Source organism: Fulmarus glacialis, unplaced genomic scaffold (assembly GCF_000690835.1).
Source record: "Fulmarus glacialis isolate BGI_N327 unplaced genomic scaffold, ASM69083v1 scaffold34201, whole genome shotgun sequence".
Lineage (NCBI taxonomy): Eukaryota > Metazoa > Chordata > Aves > Procellariiformes > Procellariidae > Fulmarus > Fulmarus glacialis.
The window spans coordinates 15042-40774 of NW_009192716.1; the positions used below are offsets into that span (position 1 = coordinate 15042).

At 37.2% G+C, this 25733-nt stretch overlaps 1 protein-coding gene across 1 annotated transcript in view; it reads left to right on the forward strand.

Annotated features, from left to right (window-relative positions):
* The window catches only part of SLC12A2 (solute carrier family 12 (sodium/potassium/chloride transporter), member 2), a 58569-nt gene that overhangs the window by 14703 nt on the left and 18133 nt on the right, over positions 1–25733 (forward strand). The window contains exons 2-14 of the mRNA XM_009587198.1: positions 2240–2359; positions 3969–4044; positions 4616–4711; positions 6563–6702; positions 8302–8412; positions 11478–11586; positions 12030–12157; positions 12245–12329; positions 16395–16543; positions 21418–21525; positions 22500–22623; positions 24047–24148; positions 25370–25525. Of these exons, the coding sequence (XP_009585493.1) occupies positions 2240–2359; positions 3969–4044; positions 4616–4711; positions 6563–6702; positions 8302–8412; positions 11478–11586; positions 12030–12157; positions 12245–12329; positions 16395–16543; positions 21418–21525; positions 22500–22623; positions 24047–24148; positions 25370–25525 (1504 nt within the window). The remainder of the gene's footprint in view (positions 1–2239; positions 2360–3968; positions 4045–4615; positions 4712–6562; positions 6703–8301; positions 8413–11477; positions 11587–12029; positions 12158–12244; positions 12330–16394; positions 16544–21417; positions 21526–22499; positions 22624–24046; positions 24149–25369; positions 25526–25733) is intronic.

Below are 25733 nucleotides of genomic sequence, written 5' to 3' on the forward strand. Positions count from 1 at the left end.
GAGAAGGGGGGAGAAACTTCTGGTAAGTGCTGCTGGAGACAGCAGAGTCTGATGGGAGGGACATTAATACTTAGAAAGAGTTTTGAGGTTTATTCCTGCATTTCTAGGAAAGTCATCTGAACGATGAATACTCAAGGGTATTGGAGCAGGGCAGTATGTAGGCTCATTCTTTTCTGTTGTGAGCTTCAGGCGTGTCTGAGTTGGGTGAGGAGCCTGATTAGAGGGCTTTCATTTCCTCAGCTCTGGTTTAGGCAGGTCAGCATAGGCTCAGCAAATGAGTGGCTTGTAGCTGGATGTATTAAATTAAAGCTAGTTAATTATTATTCTACTTCTTGACATAGAGATGCTAGAGTTAATTCTTTGTAAAATCTTCAATGTAGCGGCATAGCAATTCTCTTTTTTGGTCCTCACTGTTCTTCTTAGCACTCTAAATGGATCACACACCAGTTCTTGCTTGATTTGGTTTGAGTGCCTGAATACAAATAATCGGCAAATGAATAGATGCATCTGGTCAAAGGCTGTGCAAATCTCCCAAGAAGTTACAGCCATTAGTTCTCTTCTATCCAGAAGAGCAGCAGTTCAGCAAACTGGGTAATTCTCAGTTATGTTTCTTTTTGTCCTCTCTTTAATGTATATAACAGATTATATACATATGTATACACACGTATATAACACATATCTATCTTCCTTTTTTTTTTAAATCCCTTCTGGAGACAAGAAAACCTACTATTTAAGAAAGTTATCTGTTAATGATCTGCGAACTGATCATGATTCTGCCTACTGGTGGAAAGCTTATGTCATACAGGACAAGATGTGTTGCAGTACACCTGTTTTTACGAGAATTTCATAATGCAGAGTCAGTGAGAGAAGCACTGACGTGAATCTGTGCTAATGACCTTTGGATAAGGTGACATAATTTTTTTTTTTTTTTAAATCTGTTTGTATGTTTACTGCTGATTGTAAGGGGATATGGATGACACCCTTCATGAGTGACAGTTCTATAAATATTTCCTCTGGACTCTGTGCTGATGTTATGTTTGGTATTAATGTGACAGGAGGATAAAGTATCTGACGCTAAACTTTCTTACTGTGTCCCTTCAGCATGGAACATACTTCTGGAAAGCGTAATTTGGGTCCAGTCTATTTTGTATCTTACTTAGCAAATGGGAGTTTGCCCTTTACCTCATCGGGATTGAACGTCTAATTACTTAAATGTTTTCGAAGCCCTCTGGGGTGCAGGCTGCTTCACAAATACTGCTTGAGCTGATTTCTTGAATAGTATTCTCTGAATGGTATTCAGGGTCTTTCTAGTGTATTCATTCTTTATACTTGTTGCCTTGGATAACTAACACACTTTGCTTAGAGTGCTTCCTGCAGATTTCTTACAGCAAGTGTAGGAAATATTTAAATTGAGTTCAAATGTTTAGGTGTTTGCCTGGCTTTGCAAAACAAAACTCTTGAAAAGCAAGCATGCAACAAGTATGTGTATATACACATGTGTTTTTAATATATATCAAATAGTTAGGATTTCTGCATTGTAAGGCTGAGAGTTGAATTGTAAAGAAAAGCAACAAGTTGGTCTTTGTCCGTGGGACTGATGTTTTCTGCATCTGTCATTCTTCCCTTTTAAACAGGGAAGAGTGTTTGGGAAGAGACTTCTCTTCCCTCCTTCTCCCTGAAATGCTGCTCTCCCACGCTCCTTTCTAGCAGCATTACCTTACAATTAATAGTAGAATAGTTTGCAGGGAAGTGAGTAATGTATTTCTTGAAAAATTGATCAAATGACTGCTAAGTCTGAACTACAGGGAATGCTATAGCTGAGACCAGTAACTTGTGGTAGAACAGTATACACTTTGAGATTAAGAAATAAAACTTCCTGTGCTGTAGAAGTTGCTGCATTTGAAATCTTGTAGCTCTTTTTCTAAAAGACCAGATGTTTGCTTCTTAGGGCTGTAGAGCTGATTTTTAAAAATATTTATTACTCTGACTGCTAACAGTTTGCTCTAACTGAAGCAGAATACCTAAGTCGTCTGTGTAAGTTTGTTTTATATTCCTTGAAATCTGTGAGATGTGCCTCATGTGAGGAACATAAAGGAAAAGCTAAAAACCTTTGCAGTGTCACTCTTTGATTTTTCTGTTTGCACAAGCAGACAGTTTGTTTTTTTTTTACAATGTGAGTATCAAATGCCCTCTCTACTCTGTTAATCACATAAAAGATTTTTTTTTTCAACCCCCCAAGGAGCCCTTTGAGGATGGCTATGCAAATGGTGAGGAAGGCACACCTGCTGGGGAAGCAGCTGCCACTTATACACCTGATAGCAAAGGAGTGGTCAAGTTTGGCTGGATAAAAGGTGTATTGGTAAGTTTGATGTATTATACTTCAGTTTCTTACAGATACGATCTTTCTAATAACCTTCTTTTTTGAGAGGGATTGTGATAGCACTGTATAAATAAAAGATGAGAGATGTGAAAGTATGAGAGATGTGAAAAATGGCATAAATGGCATAATCTTAGGAAGGGTTGCTCTTACTTGCACTGAATTTTAAGGAAGTAAATACTTCAGGACTTTAGGTTTTGAAGGGATTGTGGTTTCTTAGCACAGGTTTTACAGTTTTGAAATTGCATAATTTCCAAAAAGGGAAAAAGTTACGTAAGTAACTCTTCATGTAAGTAAAGAGAAACCATGATTAATACGTACTCTCAAACTATAAGAATTTATAGTGGTGGCTGCAAATGCAACAATTGGTTAAAACACGCTGAACTTTAGCATTCAGAATACCTAACTTCAGTTCAGCAAGCTTCTGCTGTGCATTACCAACTTCCTTACAAGTCTTGAAGTAGCCATAGTCTCTACCTTGGGAGAAGGAGAGTGCCTGTGGTAGCTGTGAAACGGGTATTACGGACTTCTGCTGATGTACCCCAATCCAGGACAGAGTTGTTAATACTAAAGCAGGTATGAAGCTGACTTTGAATTTCTTCAAAGCCAAATTCTCTGTTGGACTATTTTTGTAAGCAACAATTCTGAGTATTAACGAATTACAGGATAAATGTTGCTGACTTTTCTTCCAAAGTCTATTTTTCAAGGAGGATGATATCCTCCTTTTCAGTGGTTTGAATGTTGCAGTTAGTATTTCCTAGTAGGCATAAGCCACCTGGGTGAATATTTCCAGCTCAGCTGATTTACATTTTTGCAAAAGACTTTTTAAATCTCTGAAAACTTTTTACTTCCATGGTTTGGAGAGGTCCTTGTCTCCCTTATAGTCCTAATGACCAGCTAAACTTTTTGTAGGGTTGATATCATCCTCTTTAGGTGAGAGAGAGACCTAAGACCTGCTGTTAGTCTTCTGTTTTAAATTCTGCACAGTGCAAACTCTATTTTATTGAGGATTAAGAGTTTAAAATACGAGGATAGAAAAAATAAACCCCCCCATCCTGTTAGTGTGCAGTTGTGTTGTAAGACATGAAAGTTCTAGGACTGCGAAGTTGTGGGGGTTGTTTGTTTTTTAAAAAGTAATAAATTATTTAGTAGGGCATTGTTTTAGTGCATTTTTTGGGGGAGATTTGTGGGAGATCTGAACTAGGGTGGTAGACCTCACAAGTCTTGTTTTTAGTTATGTATTCTGTAGTATGAATTTTGGGTCCTAAAGGTTGGGGTCTAAATTATTTTTATTGTTGGTCAAGACATACTACAAGTGTCACATATGAAAGTACTGTAACTTTATCTATGTTAAAGGTAGTAACATTTTAATCATATTTAGGTTCCCCCCTTTTTTTTTAAAATCAAACCTAAACTTGTTCAATTAAAAAAATCTATTGTTGTGAAATAATTTGAAAAGTGGTAAGGAAAGACTGCAAGATAATTTCGACAACATTAAAAACTGAAATGAAGAATTAGTGGAAATGACTGCACATGTAAAGTGTAAAAAATTTTACATACTAACCTATGTAAAATTCCTGTTTTATCTTAGGTGCGATGTATGTTAAATATTTGGGGTGTGATGCTCTTCATCAGACTATCATGGATTGTGGGACAAGCTGGGATAGGTATGTGCACTAATGCTATAATTTTAGTTTAGGTGTTGATCCTGAGCTTACACTTTAAACAGGAGTAGAAGATGACCTTAATATTGCCAGTTTTTAAGGTAATTTACCCTTATGAAAGCTTTAAGCAGTATGAAGTAACTTAGACTTTATTTAGCTATAAGGTATGCAACTTAAAATTGACATTTGTAAGTCTTCAGTGAACTGCAGAGATAAACTTTTGATCTCTGGTTATTAAAATCTGCATATAGACTGTGTAATATATAAATAAATTTCTTCAAAGGCTTAACTTAGTATTGAACTACAGAAGATCTCTCATCTGCAAAAGGCATGTGTTTCCTTGAAGCTCTAGGATACCGCTTTTACCCTGCTGATTGAAGAGAACATTTATCCAGTTTTGTTTGTATCCTGGAAACTTCCCTGTACAAAAGGGGAGTGAAGAAGCCTTTTGCTTGAATGTGCAGGACCACACAGAGTAAATTTGTGTTGTAATTCTTTAAACCAGGTTAAGTTGAAGATTTGTACATTTTAATACTGCTGGACTTACACCTTTTTTCCCCTCTTTTTCCAAAAGGTCTGTCTGTCTTGGTTATTGGAATGGCCACTGTTGTGACAACTATTACAGGACTGTCTACTTCAGCAATAGCCACAAATGGGTTTGTAAGAGGAGGTAAACCTACTTTCATAAAGCTTTTACAGCTTTCATTACTCTGAAGCATACACCTTAAGAATGGAACCTCTAATTTATTTCCCATTTTTTTCCATCAGCGAAAAAACAGTATGGATGAAATGTAGGGAAGAGTTAGTTTTCTGAGGAGCAGAGTCTTTCCTATGTTCTGTATTTGACTAAGCAGTCATGTAATTAGTGAAAAGTCAATAATTAGCCTACTAATTTGATTTGACTAGTGGCTTGCTTTTCCACTGTGGAAGAAGCAGCATCTATTCTTAATTTTTGGGATACAAACATAGACACGCATCCAGGAACGAAGAGAGCCTTAATATTCTCCTGCATCTGCACTGGTTGGTTAAGAATTTGCATGTGTGCTTGTCTGTGTTCACGTCCTGAAATAAAACTTACTAATGAAAAAATACATCCTATAAAAGGGTAAGTTGTATCTATATGAGAGCATGCAAAAGGACATGTTCTTATTCTATTGTGGTTTTTTAATACACAAAAGAAATTCTCCAAACTCTTGATTGTCTCCAGCTTTCCTGAGGGTGATGGTTTTCATTCTCTTTTATAGTTTATGTGCTGTTGTCAGCAATTCCTACAAAATAGTTTTGTAAGTGGTTGGTGCCTTTGACATGCTCAAACTGCTTCATGACATTACAAGACTGCTACTAGTAGAAAATGTGGTGGAATTAAAATAGAAGCTTATAAAATTCTCTTGATTAAGAATGAGGAGAAAAAACCTCGCTATCACAAAGTAAACAGACCCAAAGGGAAGGATCAGTTATGAATCTTAGCATTATGTCAAGCTTAGTTTCTAAATGCCCTTTCTTTTTTTAAATTGCGTTATACATATAGGATTTTCCTGTTTTTGAGACCCACTTTTTTTTTAGAGTCACTCTTGCAAAATACTACTTCATTAGAAAATTTGAAATGCTGAATGGGAAGAACTGTAGAATAAAATCACAGTTGTTCCTATGAAAATCTTACAGTAATATTTTTCTTACGTTAACATTCTCATTTGCAAAGTATGTCAGAGCTGGGTACCTACATATGTTTTGCGCAAGAACTGTAATGCAGTGAAATTAAGCATTTCCTGTTGCAAATTTTTAATGTGCACTCAATTACTTCAGACTGGAGCTGGAGGATTTTGTTGCTTCTAGAAAGCTTAGCCTTAAATTGGAGGAATGTGCCTTTGCTACATTTTTTTAGTTTTGCTCTTCTCTAATGCTCTAGATACTAAGTTTTCCATTTGTCATGTGTGAGGTTTTAGATGTCTTATTTGTCAAGCTCAAAAATACAAAAAATAGGTTCTGAAAAATAGAGTGTCCATGTGATTGTTCTGAGAGTCCCATTGGAGGGCAGAAAATTCCCTTAATAACAGAGCTTTAAGAAACAGGTTGTGGAGGTTTGGAACTTGAGTGGGTTTATTACAGTCTACTTTGCCTGTTTCTTGAGCTATAACTCATATAACTAATGAAAACGTGTAATAGCAGAACTATGCACAAATGCTTTGAATAGTTTGAAATAAAAAGCCCAGTAATACTGCTGTTTGTGTTTTACAATTTGTTTTTTAACTAAAGAACTGGTTGCATAGCTGAATAATACGATGTGGTGCATGAGTCAAGTGATTATTTCTGACTGGTGTCTTTTCTTAAAAACTTGAAATGTATTCCTGAAACTTCAGCATGCCTGTCCCTAAAATACTGAGTTTTGGGTTATTTTTTAATACATCAGGGAAGATGCAACAATAAATAGCATCTTGTTTGTGTAAACTTTAATTTGCTGATGACTGTCTATTCCTAGGCTCTTTCATGTAGTGTTTTTTGTCTTGTCTTTTTTTTCTTTCAGGAGGAGCATATTACTTAATTTCCAGAAGTCTGGGACCAGAGTTTGGTGGCGCCATAGGTCTGATTTTTGCATTTGCTAATGCTGTTGCAGTAGCAATGTATGTTGTTGGCTTTGCAGAGACAGTTGTGGAGCTGCTCAAGGTATGTGGATGATAGCGGTTACATTGATTACACTGTCCTTTATGCGAGTTTGAGCTGTCATCTAATCATAGAATCATAGAATGGTTTGTGTTGGAAGGAACCTTTAAAGGTCGTCTAGTCCAACCCCCCTGCCATGGGCAGGGATATCTTCAACTGGATCAGGTTGCTCAAAGCCCCATCCAGCCTGACCTTGAATGTTTGCAGGGATGGGGCATCTACAGCCTCTCTGGGCAACCTGTTCCAGTGTTTCACCACCCTTATTGTAAAAAAAATTTCTGCCTTATATCTAGTTTGAATCTACCCTCTTTTAGTTTAAAACCATTACCCCTTGTCTTACTGCTACAAGCCCTGCTAAAAAGTTTGTCCCCATCTTTCTTATAAGCCCCCTTTAAGTATTGAAAGGCCGCAATAAGGTCTTCCCAAGGCCTTCTGTTCTCCAGGCTGAACAATACCAGCTCTCTCAGTCTTTCCTCACAGGAGAGGTGTTCCATCCCTCTGATCATTTTTGTGGCTGTCCTCTGGACCCGCTCCAACAGGTCCGTGTCCTTCTTACGTTGGGGGCCCCAGAGCTGGACGCAGTACTCCAGGTGGGGTCTCACCAGAGTGGAGTAGAGGGGCAGAATCGCCCCCCTCAACCTGCTGGCCACGCTTCTTTTGATGCAGCCCAGGGTACGGTTGGCTTTCTGGGCTGTGAGCACATATTGCCGGCTCATGTCCAGCTTTTATCCATCGGTACCCCCAAGTCCTTCTTGGCAGGGCTGCTCTCAATCCCTTCATCCCCTAGCCTGTATTGATACCAGGGATTGCCCTAACCAGTTCAAAGACTGGAATGAGGTACGAGGTTACTACTGATATATCAGTAAAATACTACTGTAATTCAGTAGCTTTTTGATAAAAAACAAATTAGTATTGGTGTCAAATGGAAACTTCCCACACTGTTTATCTACCTGAAAAAATAGAATGTATAATTTGGGGTAAAGTCCAAGGTGGCATTTGAGAAGAAGGGTGGCTGTACAGATACATGATGCAGAATCATAAGTTGTTAATGCTGAGATTCTTGTTAGTGAACTGTTTCGTGTAAGTGACAGTCATTTATATTAAGCTCACTTTCAAAGGAGTTCTGGTTATTAAAAACAATTCCTTAAGTTAAACACGACCAAGTATTACTTGTCTGTTGGATTTTTTGATTAAATGTGATACTGAGAAGAACTGAACCATACTTTTTGTAGTTGGGAAGAAGTTTGGAATGCATTAAGAGAATTAAGAGTAATAGTGAACAACAAGTAAAATACATGTATAGGTGCAAGACGGTAGCAGTTGCCTTGCTGATTAATTCTCTGGCAGTTGAAGACAGGCCGTTCTCTCTGGGGATGGGCTATGAATAGGAATGATCACTTCCATTTAGAAGATTCAGTGACTTAAAACAAGGCAAAAACCAAATTACCTTTGTCCATATAGGGAATTTAAAACGAGTAAATTTGTGGCATAGGGGTTAACTCTATTACTAAGTTACAGTCAATAAAATGCTATTCTGCAGTAGGTAAGATAAGTACTTGATAAAGTATATGACTGTATTTTTTTGTTTGTTTGTTTTGTTAGGAAAATGGAACATTGATGGTTGATGAAATGAATGATATCAGAATCATAGGGGCTATCACAGTGGTTATATTGCTGGGTATTTCTGTCGCTGGAATGGAATGGGAAGCAAAAGTAAGGAACTATCACCTTTACTTTTATTCTCTGCTTCATAATTTTGATTCCATTTTCTACCTCACCTGTTTCATTTATTTTTAATACATTTAGTGTACTCAGTATTGCATGCGTGGTATGTTAGAAGTCAGTCAATGGGCAGTTTTTACATAATAGCTCTCTGTCTAGCACTAGCATGTGCAGGTGTGGGCAGCATTTCAGGCCTTAGACCACTTTGCTCCACTGGAAGCTTAAGCATCTATGAGAACCTAAAACCCAGCATAATGTACTCTTAATGGCACTGTCAAGTAGGTTAACGGTACCCTGTTCTGGGGAGCTACAGCACGATAAGAAAAGGTAAGAGCATTAGCAGCATTAGCATGGGAATTTTCTCTCACTGGGAACTTCAAGTGAGCTTTATGGATGGAAAATTCAGGCCTGGAGCTGAAGCCAGTCTAAAGCTGGCTAGTTTCTGCTAACTCAAAACCAGTATTCTTATCTTTCCTTCCACTCTCTTCTGGTTTTGTTTTCACTTGGAAGCAGCAGTGTGTGTGATGCAGTCACTAGGCCCAGCATTGAGGAGCATTGTGAACATTGGTGGTGATGAATGTGTAGGAGGAGGAACCTACTTTCCTCATCTTGTGGCTGCATGGTCTTACGTCAGCTCTGATTGTGGAAACAAACACGTACAGATCCTAGGATACCTTAATACAGAGGTTGCCTTATTAGTTTTCTGTTCTGTGTTACTAGGCAGTGTAGCTTGCTCAGTGTTTCCTGCACCTCGTAGACTTTTTCTGAATATCCATCCATAGTGTGCTCAAAAATAGAGAAGAGCCTTACGTGGTTTCCCTTCCCATGTGATATTTGGTTCACAGTAGCTCCTATTTTCTGCAGTGGGAGGCAACTGAAGGAGCTTTTTCATGTAAGTGTAACAACAGTTGCTTATGTTCCTGCATCGAGATGATAATGATATTTTTAATCAAAATGAGAGGGTTTTTTCTCATTGTTGCTTCCAGCCCTTGAAGTAGGGAACGTAGAAAAAGGAAGTAAAGATCATTGGATCCAAGTGAAAATTACTTGGATCTACCACAGGAGAAAAGAATCTACGGAAATTGACTTCGGCATGTACTTTTAAATTGAACAGCACACTTCTGTAAAAATTTTTTACCTTTCTCAGGTAGTTCTTCACTGTCTGTAACTTGAATTTGTAGTGGTATCTTTATGCACCTGACTTCGAACAATACTGTCCTCCTTAATCTCAGCTGTTTAGTTTTTCCTTTGAATGAATTAGTTGTTATTAACCCTCTGGCCACTGTCACTTAGTTACAAGAAATACCTTGCTTTTGCTTTGTAGCATGAACAATTCTATAACCATAGCTTGCATAGAAATACTCCTGTTTAATGTTTCTGTATCAAACCTGAACTGTGGTATCACTGCAGTGTCATCCTTACTAGGAAATGGGTAGCTTTCAAAAATCCTGTGCTCAATGCAAATATCAAGGCTTGTTGGCTTTGTTTCTGCATCATGGAAGAAGGCAGGTAGGAGCGATGGTAAGCAACTGAACCTGTCAAACAAGCGCTTCGTGTGGGTTAACATACAGCTTAGCATAGCAAAACACTAATACTTCCCTCCTGATTAAAGTATCTATGATGCTGTCCTATGCCTTCCCCATGACTTAGAGAATGCCTTGGAAAATGGGACAAGGGGAATCTATAATAATGCCTTTGAAGTAGGTCTGAAAGCTAAGAGAGACTGGGATTCCAGGGAAGCCTGCTTAAAAAGTGACTTTTCAGAGTTTGTGATCTCTTACCACTCAACTCCTTGTGTTGAAGTCTTAGAAGCTCATTCTTTGTCTGAGACTTTTGAATGTAAGGAAGATATTCAGAAAATGCTCTTAGCTTCAGGGAGAAGCCTAGGTTTGTTACTGGATAAATCCACTTGTGGCAATTGCTCTGTGGTAACTTCGTGTTGAATTCTTTGGGCTTATTGAAGACTTCTGTAAGCACCCAGCTGCATCCTTACACCTCTTGCCTATTTTCTAGGCTTGGTAAAGGAGAGATCTAAGTATGATGCCCAAACTGGTTTCTTCAGGTGGCCTTGTAACTCTGCACTTTGCTGCCATGCTCTGTTTATCACTGTACTAGTCTTTTCTTGCAAGGCTGTGTGAACTGAAAACTGTTTTGTAACATCAGCAATGCCATGGTGCTATTGCATATTAAGTTCTGATCTTAGGCCTGAAAAATAAGTCAAACTACAAATCACTTCCCATGAGGCACTGGCGTATACCTTTATAAGGAATCAAATAACAAAAGATAACAGCACAGTGTGGTTGCTTATTTAAATGTAAAACCTGAACCATCTCTTCAATGGCTAGATTCATCTTGAGTCACACTTTTGAGGCATCGGATGGTTTAAAGTACTTGTTCCAAGTGTAGGGTTTATAATGGTTTTGTTGAACAGTGGCTAAAAATCCAGGTTGTAATGAAAAAAATCTCAAGAAAACTAGAAATTAACAGGTAGTTGTGGTAGTCTGCAATTTAATTTCATAAATAAGGGTTGAGAACATGAGAACGTAACAAAACAGTCTAGTCCATTGCATAAAATAGCAAACAAAAGCCATTTGATTCCTGATGTAATAAAATTCTTAGTAAAGTAAATATCGCATACTAAAGTATAAGGCAAAGTATTATGATCATGGTTAATAAGGCAATACTCCTAGCATTTGTGTGCATTTAGCTGCTCTTGTGAATTTCTTCAATCTACACAAATCCATTTCTTCTGGAAGGTTTATAGAGAAAATAATTCTTTTAGGTATTTTGTCTTTAGAAGTATAACTTTGAGGGGTCCGGTAATAACAAATTCTCTTTTGAATGGACGTGAAACTTATAAATTATTTCTACTTCTTTATTAAAAATCCTGGTACATGTTCTCTCCAGCTTGCCTTATTTGTTTGTGGAAAATGAACTGAGAAGACTAAGCTGAATTTGGAATCAAGTAAATATTTACATTTTAGAACACAACACTGAAGCTTGAAACTGTGAAAAAGAGCAAGTTCTTCTGTCTGACTGCAATCGTTATGTTTCAGGCACAGATAGTCTTACTGGTGATCCTCATACTTGCTATTGGAGACTTTGTCATAGGAACATTTATTCCTTTGGATAGCAAGAAGCCTAAAGGTTTCTTTGGTTATAAAGGTATGTTGGAACAGCTAGTATTGTAAATATCTTTGCAAAGAGGAGACATGCTGTCATAATGAACTTAAACATCTAAAATAGCTTATAGTCCTATTTAACTATAGACTTTTTTTTTCCTGATTCTTTCAAACTTCTGCAGTTTTGGTCCTTAAAGCTATTGCACCAAAACTTGGTCCTGCCTCCTCAATATCGATTATATTAAAATGTAAAAAGCTGGATGATACCATAAGTACTTTTTCTGGTTTTAACAGCTATTTAACTTTACTGTGTTGACTTCCATTTTGAGTTGAAGTGATGAATTAGGACTTAAATATTCTATGCTTAATTTTAAGAAGGTCATATAGCTGTGACTTCCAGCTTTTTCATGGAGCTAATAATGGCTTGAATAGGCTAATACTGTAGCTTCTGTATGGATATTGATAGACTTAAATCTTTTTCTACAGCTGAAATATTTATGGAGAATTTTGGACCAGATTTCCGGCATGAGGAAACTTTTTTTTCCGTATTTGCTATTTTCTTCCCTGCTGCAACAGGCATACTTGCTGGTGCAAATATCTCAGGTGATCTTGCGGTGAGTAGTGAATTAGCAAATATTGTTCACAAACACTGAGTGTATATTTATCTCTGTCATCACTGTCCACTGACACTTTTCTTCCAGGATCCTCAGTCAGCCATACCTAAAGGAACACTGTTGGCCATCTTAATTACTACAGTGGTTTATGCAGGAATTGCAGTATCTGTAGGTAAGTAGAGAATGTTTTTATCTTCATCTTTTCACATTAATTCTGAAGATGTGTTTTGATATGTTTTATGTAATTTGTTATGTAAAGTCATGACGTAATTGACTTTCGTGCATGGGAAAGTAATAGCCAGAGGTTTCTAATTTTTATTGTTGGTGGTTCAATTTTCAGCTGGTTTTATAATTTCCTAAAATGAGTGATAGTTTTCTAAGACTAGTGACTGCTTCAGACTAAAGATGACAAAAGACTTTGTATGGATGTTTCCTCATTTGTTGCAGTTATTTGTGTTAAAAGATCTAAAATTTAGCAGTGGGATAATCCCTGGATTAGAAAAGTGCGTTTTCAGGAAATACTCACTGAACAAACCACCTGTATTGGTTTGAAGATGATGGTAGTCGGTTACTTACCTGAAGAGAATTGTGGGATGATAAAACAACCTCTTTGGTGAGGATGCGTGAGCAGTAATTCCCCAGTAGAGGGACGAGAGTGAGTAGTACCTTCATCTGGCCAGCCCACTTTCAAAAGTGTTGTCATGTTCAGAAACACTGTCTGTAGTTTCATTTTCATGTGGAAAGAGGAAAAACAATCATAGACTGATCTGAGTCTTGTATAACCTCTCTTCTTGCTCTTCTCTGTAGAAGTTGATGCTCTCTATATCAGTTTTGCTCTGGAGCACCAGTGGTCAACCAGGTTTTTCCCACCCATAAAATAATTGTATGCTAGTAACCTTAAGAACATAAGATTGTAATCGTATCTGGTATATTTCTTGCTTATGATTGGAAATGTTTTTATTTGTGTCACATAAATTAGTTTCTGACAGCAGTAATCAGTTTTCGTATATGAAGGACCTTGCCTTATCTTAGCTGTGCTGCCTTTTGAATGAAATTCTCATTTATAAGAGTACCATTGATCTTACCACTAATGATACTTCCTTTCCAAAGATACCAATCTTGCTAGTCTGCCTCTGTTGGCTAACATTGTACTGTAGCTGTGCCAAATAGTTGCTCTGTAGTGATTGTGCTTTATGCAGCATAATGACCTACGCTGATTTCCTAATTAGATTGACCGCATAGACCTCTGCTACCAAATTTGAATGCTTTAGAACTTGAGCCCACATGAGAGCAAAATGCTCACTAATATTCATTTGTTAATGGAATACTTTGATCATCTTTCAAACATGAAAAACCTCATTTTCCATATTGCGAAAGGAAGTTTGTAAAACAAATGGAACAGTTTGTAAAACGAACTAACTGAACATGAAATTGTTTGATGCATCAGAAATGTCCTTCCGTAGTTGCCTCCTATGACTTACACTTAGAACTTTCTGCTAGTTAGAGGCCAGTGCTATTGCAGAAGTCAGAGATTGACATGAGTGAAATTTAGCTTTTTTTTTGAGGCATTGGATCAGGAATCAGAGAAATATGAATACTTTTGTTCCTTTCCCCACACACTATTCGCCACTGTAAGTTTCCAGAGTAGAGATAAGCAATTCATTAAAACTTTGAAGGGGCTAGTAAACGTCACTGAGTAGTCATGTCTGAAGGGGAAGATGATGTTCTGAATTTAGCTCAGTATTTGCATGCTCTGTAGTAAGTAATAGGGTTAAGAAACTGAGCAGAGAAGGCTTAGAAGAGGAAAATTGCTAGTCCTACTGCTAGAGCTAGGCAGCCTGTTTCAAAAAGATAGCAGCTGTGAGGAGAAAGTGTGCAGTTTCATATTTTAGCAAGGGACTAATGCAAGTGTGCAGGTGGCAGGATAAAGATTGCATAAGCAACTTCTCTATCAAAATTCTTGAAAGACATATTTCAAAGAACAATATTTATTGCTTTAAAAACAAGGGAAGCTGTAATAAAAAACCCAAACTTCTGAGTAGGGTTAAGACATGCTTTCTGTACACAGGGAAGTAAAACTAATTAACAACAGACTAACTGTAGCTGCTTGTAGCATTGGAGAAGTTAAGCACGCTCAGCTGCAGTCTGAAGGACTCAGGGTAGTATCTCTGGAATTCTTACTGGTTGCATGTAGTTAGGAGATAACTTGATATAGATGGTCTGTTAACCTTCTCAGGCTTATAGCACGGCAAAACTTTGGCAGGAAACGTGCCTATAAATGTCTATGAAAAGGTGAAATCCTTTTTTTACAGGAAAGAAGACCTAGGGGTTCTTAGAGAAAACGTTTCCAGAATCTTACAAATAAATACAACTTTTGTGGACTCTTACTTGTGTCTAAGTATCTTCTATGAGAATGGAGCCTGCCCAGCTGGCTTCTGTTCTGCATTCTCTCATAGTAAGGCTCACATTAAGTTTGTTCATAGTGCCATTGTCCCTTTCTGTCGTACTTGGACTCTGTGTGTGAAAGGCCTGCCAGCCAGTTGGATCTGAACTATGAAAAAGGGAATGAGGAAGAGGAGGGCTGTGATAGTGCACTTTAGCTATTTAATGGGTTGCTCAACTTAATGGATCTGCCACTGCAATCTGTTACCAGCAAAATGTTATCTACAGATAGCTCAACTGGTAACTGTATTGTCACATCCATTATATACCGCTTGAATGGCTGGGGCAAATACTTGCGTAGTGGAAGAGAAGAAACTTTTTCTCATACAGAGCTTTTAATCCCATTTAAAACAGAACAACAACAAAAAGTCCCAGCCCCTCCACATACCCACAAGAAAAGCATAAGACAGGTGATCAGTATAGGAAACTTACTGAAATTTAACCGGTTGAGCCTAATAAGTAGCTGAAAAATAAATCTGAAAAGCAGAAGGATTAAGTAATGTCCACCTACCAGGACCAGGTGTTATTGTGGACTGTTAATCAAGTCCTAACAGCTCAGAAGCAATCTAAATATGGTATAAGTATTTAGGAATTCATTTTCCCAATGAAAGAGAGAAATTACATAGATAATAAGGATTGTTATTGGAGAAACTTAAGCTTGCAGCACATCTGTGCCCTCCTTATTTTCCAAGGAAGTAATTTAGGTCCTCAGTAGTCACATGGTTCTGTTCCCAGGACCTCCTTCTCATTCAAGTTCCTAAAAGATCGAATTAAGGGAATTCTATTGGCTACTGCTCTGTAGACTTCCCTCTTCTCTTCCCCACTCCTTATTTAATTTCTGTTCCTGGAAGCACTTGCTGGTGTCCAAACAATTTGATTACCTCAACTATTAAGCCATAGAATGTTAAATAATATTTAGTCTGCTCTAGTTTGTTTTGTCCTTTATGAGACAAAAAACCTTGAAGTAGAAGACCTGCGGGCTTTTTAGTACTTTTTAGGTTTTTTTTAGTACCTAAGAGCTGAAAGGCTGTGTATTCAGCATTTTCTTGACCAGTGAAATTACAAATAATCATAAATGAATTGAAGACATCAGTTTAAGTGATAAATTTAATTATAAAAAATGTGGTAGGAATGGGACTGTGTGGCTTTGTTTTTCACCAAGAAGCCAACTTAAAATACCACAGTCACATAGGAGGTGGCTTGTTTAAGTGTTGGGAAGTGGCTTGCAAAAGGCTTTCACGACAAACAGATTTTTTTGAATGTCTGAGCCATATTGACTGGAAAAGAAATAGCTGCCACACTATGCACACCTGTCTACATACATCTGTACACACACTACAAAAATGTGTTCCTCTAGGAAAATTGACAAAAAGAGAAACTATAAAATCCAGTGATGGTGCATAATACTAGCTTCAATTAAAGACCTATGCAGAAACTCATGATTCAGAGAAATAATATGTTGAGCTAAAATTGTGCTGTTAAACTTTTGCAAGTCTATTGACATTGTTTTCCTCTGTGCTAAAACTTTCTTTTTCTTATTAGATTAAGATTTATTCAAAAACTGAAGATCGTCTCAGGCAAGAGAGCAATTAGTTTGCTTGTTTGTATTTGTTCTTCACAGTGAAGATGTGCTTAATACTGAAATGTATTAAAAATGTAAATGCCACATTTTAATGTGGCATTTAATGTTGCTCTGTGAGAATACGCTTACATAAAAAGGGAATTGAGCTTGATACATGTCCTTAAGTTCAGGTTCAGTCTGTTAACGCCTTTTTTGTGATTGTGTCCACTCTAGGTTCCTGTGTTGTTCGAGACGCCACAGGAAACGTTAATAACACCATTGTCACCGAGCTGACAAATTGCACTACTGCAGCTTGCAAATTAAACTATGATTTCTCATCCTGTCAGACAGGGTGTCAGTATGGGCTGATGAACAATTTCCAGGTATAAAACTTTCTCCTAAATCTGTTTATTGGCTTTTGTGTTTGTTCTTTTTTGAATTGCACATTAAGAAAAATCATAGACTAAAAATGTCTCTCTCTGTAAATAAAAGGTTTATCTGGTACACTCTAGCTAGTATGTAGAAGAACAACATAACTGTGTTAAAAACTTTTGGGTGTTTATACACAGGTGGTATAAATACCTACTCTTCTTCTGAGTAAACTGCTTAGGTTGGGTGGTGGGACTGCAACTTTCTCTCTTCAGGTATCTGCATGTCATCATTCAGTGATGAGGATACAAGTACTCATTGTTCAATAGTGATGCACAATAATCATAGGTAGCCTTTGTCGGTAACTTGTTCCTTAACTTTTTCAGTTTCTTAGAAAATATGCTGACTTTTTAAGAATGTTTTACATGTTTGTCACAGTATCTTCTTTAATGATAAGAATGTTGTGAATTTTCATAAAACCCGATGTTACTGTATTTAAAAATCCTCTAGAAGTCATGGGGTAATTCATAGTCTTCAACTTATACTTCACAAGTAATTGGGGTGTCCATGAACTATTGGTAAGGGTTTGAAAGAAACCAAGGAAAACATACTTATTGCCAGTTGACTTAAAGGTGCTTTGTGGTAGTCCATCTTTGCCGTAAATTTTTCTAATAGGCGTACAAAAAGTTGTCTAGAGATTAAGCTGAAAACCACTAACAAAAAAGGTGTCTGGCTTGTGGGTTTTGATCAGAAGTATGTGGTACGTGTACTCCTTATATGTACTACTTAGATGTTAGGCTGACAGCCTTACCTGCAAAGCTGGGTGGAAAACCTGTTTTGTACATGCTGAAATAATGTTGCAGTGCAGACCAGTCTATTAGAGTAAAATTATTCCACTATAAAAATGTATCTGTGTGGTGTTACTTTGTTCTGGTTTAGAAAAATTCTCTATTTAGAAACACTTCAGAATTGCTTTTGTGGGAATAATTATTCTGCAAAATCTGATGACTTTCCTCATTTGTTTAAGCTCGAAAGAACCCAGTATATAATCAAATGTACAGCTGAGAATAGCATAGAACTGGTTTCCTCTGATTGTGTCTTTTTAAGTCATAACTTCGGTAAGGTTGCTCACCATAAATGTTGCTTGTATTTCTAGTAAGTTAGTCATTAATGTTCTATCTCCCAAATTATTCTTGCTCCTCTCTGAGAAAAACTAGGGGGTTCCAAATAGGAAAAGTCACTTTCAAGGTCAGGGGCTGCAGAGAGAATGCAGTGCCCTGTACAGCCCCCTTTTTGTTGGGGTTTTGAAAACTTCAGCATGGAGACTGCACAGCATCTCTGGACAACCTGTGGCAGTGCTTAGCCACCTTCTCTGTGGAATTTTGTTTTTCTAATACCCAGTTGGACTTTCCCTTGCTCTTTGTTTTTTCTCTCATCCTCACAGCTTTTGCTGTGCATCTCTGAGAAGAGTCTGATTTTGTCTTCTCAGAAGATGTCAAAAGGAAATAATTTGCATGAGAGGCTGTCTACCTATAGATAAACTGCTGTCCATTTTCTAACTGAACTGTCCTCAATTTAGTAGCTCTGAATGATAGCTGTGAGGAGAGAGGGTTTTTTTATATGCAAGTCACTGTGTGTGTGTGGGCTCCAAGCTTGTATACCTCTCAAGCCCTTCATAAAAATTTAAGTTCTTTCTGTAGGTTAAATAACTGAGAACAAAAACTTCACAAAAGTAAATTAATCCCTAAAGTGAGCGAAGATTGTTGTATTTGTCTTACAGCTAGAAGCATGCAGGTTCTGAGGTTGAAGGTGCCAGCTTACTCGTGTGCACAGCCTGATGACTTTATCACTTCAGTACACTTCGTGCTGCATTCAGTTCTTCTGGCAAAGAATTGATTTGAAGTTAGTGCTTAGGCAGCTCAGGTTTTGAATGTGTTTGGGCAACAAATGGATGACCTGTAGTATGATTTACCTGTGGAAAGCTTAGATGATGCTAAGAAACTTAAAATGAGAACAGCTGGTGAGACAGGCTTAGTCAGACTTGCACAGAAGGACCATCTTCAGTTTCTGCTGTAGGCAATGCAAATGAATTACAGGTCCTTGCAGGCTTCAGACATTTTTCTGCTCAGTGCCAGCGACATTTCTGTGCCCAGGCTGTCACCTGGTGGAAGAGTAACTTCAGAAACTTGTTTTGGGTTCTGTAGCCTCAGCGTGGAACTTCCCTAGAATAGGTTATAGCTTTGGGTAACTTAAATGCAGAATTTAGTCAACTTTGGGTGAAAGTTGAAAGTAGCATGAAACTCCATTCGAGAAACAGTATAAAAGTTCTGCTAAACATTCCTCCTACAAAGAAAGGCAGCTGTAAAACATTTGAAAAAAGTTAGGGGAAGGAGGAATTGAACAATGCTTTGTCCATATTCATTATAAAAATCTAATTTTAAATAAGCTGCTGCTTGTTTTCATGTGGCATTTTTTTCTGCTCCACAATGGCTGGTCCAAAGAACAAACTGTAGGCAAAATATGATATTTCATTATCCCAAATGTTTGAAATTTAAGAAACTGTCAAAACAGTAAATGCCAAGCAAACATAATGAGCCCCTTATTACCAGTAAGACATATCTATCTCACCACGCCAGTGGTAACAGGGCAATTCTTATGAGATTATTTGTCCTTCCAATTCTGTGTGTTCTTTCAAGGATGAAAATTTCAGTGCTACATATGTGGACTCCTTGGTTTTGTGGTCATGAGGTTTGGATTATGGTGTGTATGTTGGCTGGGGGGAGGGAGCAGTGTTTAACACTGTGGCATACTGGTTCTGCTGGAACTGGTTCCCCTTTTGTTCCCCTAGCTTAGAAGAAGCTTCCTAATGTCTCTTACATTAATAACCTAGGTTGTAACTTACTAGCTTTTAAATGGACATCTGTATGCATCTTACACAGATTTCTCTCAAATTTATAAAACAGATGTAGTATTCAAAAATAATGTAAATAAATGGAGGCAATGAACAGAACCTAGAAAGAGAACGTAAAATCTGAGCAGATTGTAAAAACTAAATCACAAGAAGCTGATGCAAGTGTAGTAAAGTGAAGGCCTCTAAATAACAATGTTTTAAATTGGATGCGATGAAAAGCGATGGAGACTTGTATGCAGATTCTGTCCATAAGGATTCTGTCCATAAGAAGTCCTTCCAGGGAAGATTGATCAAGTCATCCTTGCAGGGAAGAAAATTTTCATACTGCTTCTACAAAGATTATTCTATGCTTGTTTATTATGTTGCTGTAGCAAAGGCTTCTTTCCAAAATATTTGTCAATAAAGCATTTACACCCTTAACTTCTCCTCTAGAAACATAGTGTAGGGTTATTCCAAACTGGCATTTACAATTGTAACTTTTTCTGTTGATTATAAAACTAACTTAAACCTGGGCATAGGAGGGATAGCTTAATGTATGTTCATTAGTTTTATTCATCTATGAATAAAGGCCTGTCTTACCTTTTTTTTGTTGTCAACTACAAATATGCTTCAGGAAATTCTCTCCTTCGTTACACCACTATGACAGCTACTTCACTTTCATCTTATGCATCTGCAATTACTTAATTTCTCTTTTTAGGCAAGGTAAGCTTGAAGTGACCAATGAAACCTGATGTAATGTAGAGATTCAGTTGGCTTTTTGAGAGACCCATCAGTCTTTGTCAGTCTGATCTGGAGAAAAACTCTAAATTTTATCATAAGTTTAACCCTAGGAATATGAATAAAACTTCATCAGTTACCTGTATATTGTTTCTGAGAGTGTGTCCTACCTAATAAGATTGCTTTAGACACCTAGATTTTATGACTTCAGGTGGCGGTAGCTTAAAAACTGGACACTTCTTCATGATCTTTCTTGGCTTCTTTCAGTCCCTTTCCGGATACTCTAGGTGAGGTTGCCAGGGTGAAAGAGGCAAAGTAATCAGTGCAAATGATGCAGAACCTCATTCTGACGCATTGTGCTTGAAAAGCACCGTGCTGGGTTTGATCTGTTGACTAAAAACATAAGCTTTTTCAAGATGGTATCAAATTCTTAAACACTGGCTGTCTTCAATAAGCTTAGGGTTTTGTTTCATAAAGAAAAGTACTCTATTAAACCATGATTGGTTTTTTAGTACATTGTTCTGTGTCTCAGTTCACTTGACGCATGCAAAGCCGGATGCAGCTATGGTATGGAAGTAATCAGTAGAATGGTAGAAGAAGGCCTTTAGGCTATATGGCAATTAGACAGAAACTGCTTTAGTTCTAATTTGGGAATTTTTTTATGTCTTATCAACATTGTTCTTTTACACTTAGCTTACTGAGCTTTTATCATTTTGTTAGTCATCCAGTCTACCAAGAATTGCATATTGTATTTCACTCACTGGGGTTACAAAAATGTCCTAGGATCTGATCTTGGGGAGATAGGAAGCAAGTTTGTCCTGTCCTTGTGGTTTTGAATGGGAAACAAGCCTAACTTAGAGTGATGGAGATGTTGAGAAGGACAATCAGCTTTCCCAAGATGTTCCCCAATTTCAGTTGTTTTGTCACTTGGGCTTTCTGAGACCATGTTATTCAGTGGTAGACTAGTCAAAATACGTAACAAATTCCAATGTATTTTTCTTCCATGACTTATTTTTAATCCTCTTATGAGCCCATGGAGACTTTCGCCGTTGATTGTTTTGAACTGAGAATTACATGGTGGGACTATATATTGTCTGAAAAGCCACCTTCTCTTGTTCTGAACTTAGGATCCATTTATATGAATGCATGATAGTCAAACTTCTTTTAAGTGGAGGGTACATGGTATTTTATTTTTCTGTTGTGTAGTTAATGTTGCCATCCATTCATATTCTTTTAAAAAAGTAGTTATTTTGCTTCTAGGTGATGAGTATGGTATCAGGATTTGCACCACTGATTTCTGCAGGTATTTTTTCAGCCACCCTGTCTTCTGCATTAGCATCTCTTGTGAGTGCACCTAAGATCTTCCAGGTAAGTACGGCAGCAAAACCATAATCTTTTAAAGGATAATTTCAAATAACTTCTGAATCAGAATTTTTGGAAGGAGACTCTTGACATACTGCCATCATGATTCATACCAGTTGACATGAGTAGATTGATCTAATATTTACCTGTTGTTTAGAATGGGAAAACTGTGTGTTGCTAAACGTAGCTAGACTATAATTTGTTCCAGATCTCACGTGTTTCTGGTTAGTTTAGAGATTAGTTGTGGTGTAACTAACACTACAGGAATCCACAAACTCCTTTAGATGATTTTTGTTGTAAGTAATAGTGGAGCACATACAAAGATCAGTTCATTTCTCAAAGTAATCACAGAAGGAGACAGCATGAAGTAGAACCTGTAGCTGTGGAATCTTAATCCTCAGAGAATACATTATCAAAATTACTGGGTACCAGTTCTCACGTAAATCATTTACATTGGTGTTCCTGAATGTATTTTGCTTTACCTTCTTTTTAACCATTTAATCTCATTCTTTGTCGTACAAGTTCTGTTTAATTGGGTAAAAGTTCAGTGTCCTCTGATGACCTTCTTTCCCAACAGTTCAGTAGGGAGTCAAACATAGAAGGGATTTTGTTGTAGAATAGAAGCACAAATATTGATGCAGAAAACTAGTGTATACATTGGGCAAAGTTTCCACTTTCTGAGGAAACATCGTTTCTAAAGAAAGACTCTCTGTGATTGTAAGACACCAGTAAAGTAAATAGTCAGTTACTTACAGAAGAGCGAACCTTGTTCTTATAGATAGAAATTACTGAAGGATAGAATATTGGAAATGCAAAATGTCAAGATGCAAAGACAGTTGAAAATAGAATTAGTACATGGTGGCTATAAACCTTCTTCTTTCAGGAAGATAATATGCAGTGAAAGACAGCATTAGCAAGCATTAGTAAGGATACATTTTGAACAAAATGCATGCTGACTCTTGAATTTTATTTTTTCTTAGGCTTTGTGCAAGGACAACATTTATCCAGGATTTCAGATGTTTGCTAAAGGCTATGGGAAGAACAATGAACCATTGAGAGGATATCTTCTAACATTTTTAATTGCTCTTGGATTCATACTAATTGGTTAGTTTGAAATTATAATAAATCTCAATATCCTTTTGTCCTTTACGAAGCATTCTATTCCATATCATGACTTGATGACAGTGTCCAAGAGGTCTAATGCACAGCTTAATTCTAAGCCAGCATTCTAAATCTGTTTATTTTGAGGGTTACTTTCTGCTATCTTCTAGATATAACTCTGTCTAGAACTGCAATAAATTTGAATTGAACTGTAGCAATACTGCACTTTCCTTAATAACCCCAGGTATCTGTCTTTAGATACTATCAATCAATAAAAATACATATTTTGCTTGAGGTAGAGAGATGTTATATCTTGAAAATATGAAAGTTTATTTCAGATTTGTAATAATTACAAACAGCTTCAGTAAATGGCAAACTTGCATGAACAATACTTTTTAAGGTGTGTCTTTCTGTTAAGTTGCGAACAGTAGAGATGAGTGCTGATGCTGCTGTTGCTAAAGGTAAAGATAGTCTAGGTAGAATTAAATGTGTTCTATGTAGATTGCAAACTAATTGTGCTGTGTCCATCCATGAGTCCTGTACCAGTGCTTTTAAACTTCTTTTCCCAGTTTGTTCTTTCATCCTTCCCCCAAGTCTGCTTAAGGCACAGGTATACCCATGATGTCCCTACTGCAGCATGCTGACTGCAGGCTTGATTACAACAAGTAGAAACTTGTGGACTAACATGGTACATTCTGCATTTTGATCACTTTTTTTTGATGGTGAGAGAACACATATAAATGTTTTGTACCATGCTGCCTCAAGGAAAGGAGAGCATCAGGTTCTTCCATCTCTTTCACTAAAGAGGGTGTACTCATCATTGTTGTGATGGTATTGGTCTGTAATAATACACTATACTAGTACCATTGATAGAACTTTTCATTTAAAATGCAGGCAGATTAACATGTTTGTCACGTTGCTCACACTAACTTTGTCTGCTGTAGCCATTCACTGTAGTTGATTGTCTCTTAAACTTACTAGTATCTTGTTCTTTGCTGTTTGAGAATTGAGCTAGAGACATGCTGCAGATGTATTAATGTTCTGTCTGCTGTTTCTGACACTCTTCAGAACCCAGTGTATTGGTGCACTGTTTGATCAAGCCATGGTGGGAAAGAAATTTTCTTAATGAATTATTTTGAGAAAGGATGTAGTGCTTCAAAAGTGACAGTCCTGGAACACTTGGTAGTGTGCAAAAATGTTTATATTTTTAAAACTGCAAGTCACACTTCCTGACTATTAGAAGATAACTTAGTAAATAAGACACCATTAAGATAATAGCTCTGTCTGTTGAACAGAAGGGACAAACTGCTTCTCCTTAGAGTACATCAGAAAGTAAGGTTGGTTGTAGCAGATTTTTTACTCTGGAATCTACAAAGCCATTGGATGATATCTTTCATAACAGCCTGCTTTGGTTTTGGTTTTACAGCTGAACTGAACGTCATTGCTCCAATTATTTCGAACTTCTTCTTGGCCTCTTATGCCTTGATTAACTTCTCTGTATTCCATGCTTCTCTTGCAAAATCTCCAGGTAGGAACTACATTTCAGCGGTGAGAGTTTAGCCTGCAATTTCTTTATGCATAAATGCAATTAAAAGGTAAAAATATAAATGAATGTTTAATTTAGTTACTAAATGTCTATTTGACTCTCATGGTGCATCTGAATTACAAGCGTAATATGGTGTGTACTTAAGTCTTTTGAAATTTTGAGGACTGAATGATCCAGTAGAGCTTGGGAGCTACTAATTTTGTCATCTTTGCTGAGGGAACACAAGATAATTTGGTGTTTATTCAGAAACTCTTGAACAAAGCTTTCTTGCTAATTCAGTATCTGACGTTCAAGAACCACCCTTTTGTCTTTTTTGGATTTCTCTGTTAATATGTTTCATCTTCCAGTCCAGAAGAAACTGGAATTGCAGGTAGTATTGCCACATTTTTATAGCCTTTGGTGTAGGAGGCTAGTTGGGTTATAGGAATTAAGCTGAAACCTAGTACTTGCAGAACAGATGTATATCATATCCAGTCCACTATGCATTTGTACTGAAATAATGCCTTTAAAAGCGTCTTAAGTTGCTGAACTGTAGATACCATTATTTTGCCAGAGCAGGTGTATAACTCTGTTTACACAAAATTCTATGCCTAATACATGTGTTAATCTTGGGAGTGTGCGTGTGTATTTACCTGATTTTGGATAAACTTGTGATAAATAAGGATGTAAAACAGTGTCAGTCCAGTATTTTGACGTATTCAAGTTCTACTTGGATATATCTGTCCTTTCCTTTTCATGTGGTGAAAATTTCTGGCCATGTGAAAATAGTAAAAATACACAGAAACAGTTAGTAGTATGGGAGACAGTGAGTCACAAGCTCATGATGATTCATGTTATACTACCTTTGAAAGCAAAAATAATTGTCAGGCAAGCTATTGCCAAAGGTTGCTGTAGCCTGATTCAATAGACATAGTGGCACAAGCATCTTCAAATTTTCCTTTTGACATATGCTTTTAGAGGGTAATATTAGGAACATTTACATATCTATGTAAGAAAGATGCAAATTCATTTGAAAGGTGTTGGAAAATTGAAAGCATAAATGTACCAAAGTCTTTTATTTTGTACTTTACTGTCACGCATTCACATGAAATGTGATGCAGAACACTAGGGAAGGAAAAGAGGAATATAGCCTGCCTTCTCTTGCAGTAGTGATTAAATTAATTTCCCCCCTCTTTTCTATCCTCCAAATTATATTTTGACTAGGCTGGCGCCCTGCTTTCAAATACTACAATATGTGGATTTCTCTTGTTGGAGCTATTCTGTGTTGCATTGTGATGTTTGTCATTAATTGGTGGGCAGCACTTCTAACATATGTCATAGTCCTTGGACTCTACATTTATGTCACTTACAAGAAACCAGGTATGTATAGGGGCTTCTTTTGGTTCCAGTGTGGGGAAAAGGGGTGTAGAAGAACGGAAAAAGTGGTGGCCTTTGGGGGGAGGGACAAAACAACTTCTGTTCGTTGTAGTTCAACGAACTAGTTCAAACTAGTTCAAACTTTGACTAGTTCAAACTTCTGTTTCAGGCTTTTTAGTTGTAAGGAAATGTAATTATGCCTGTATAGTCA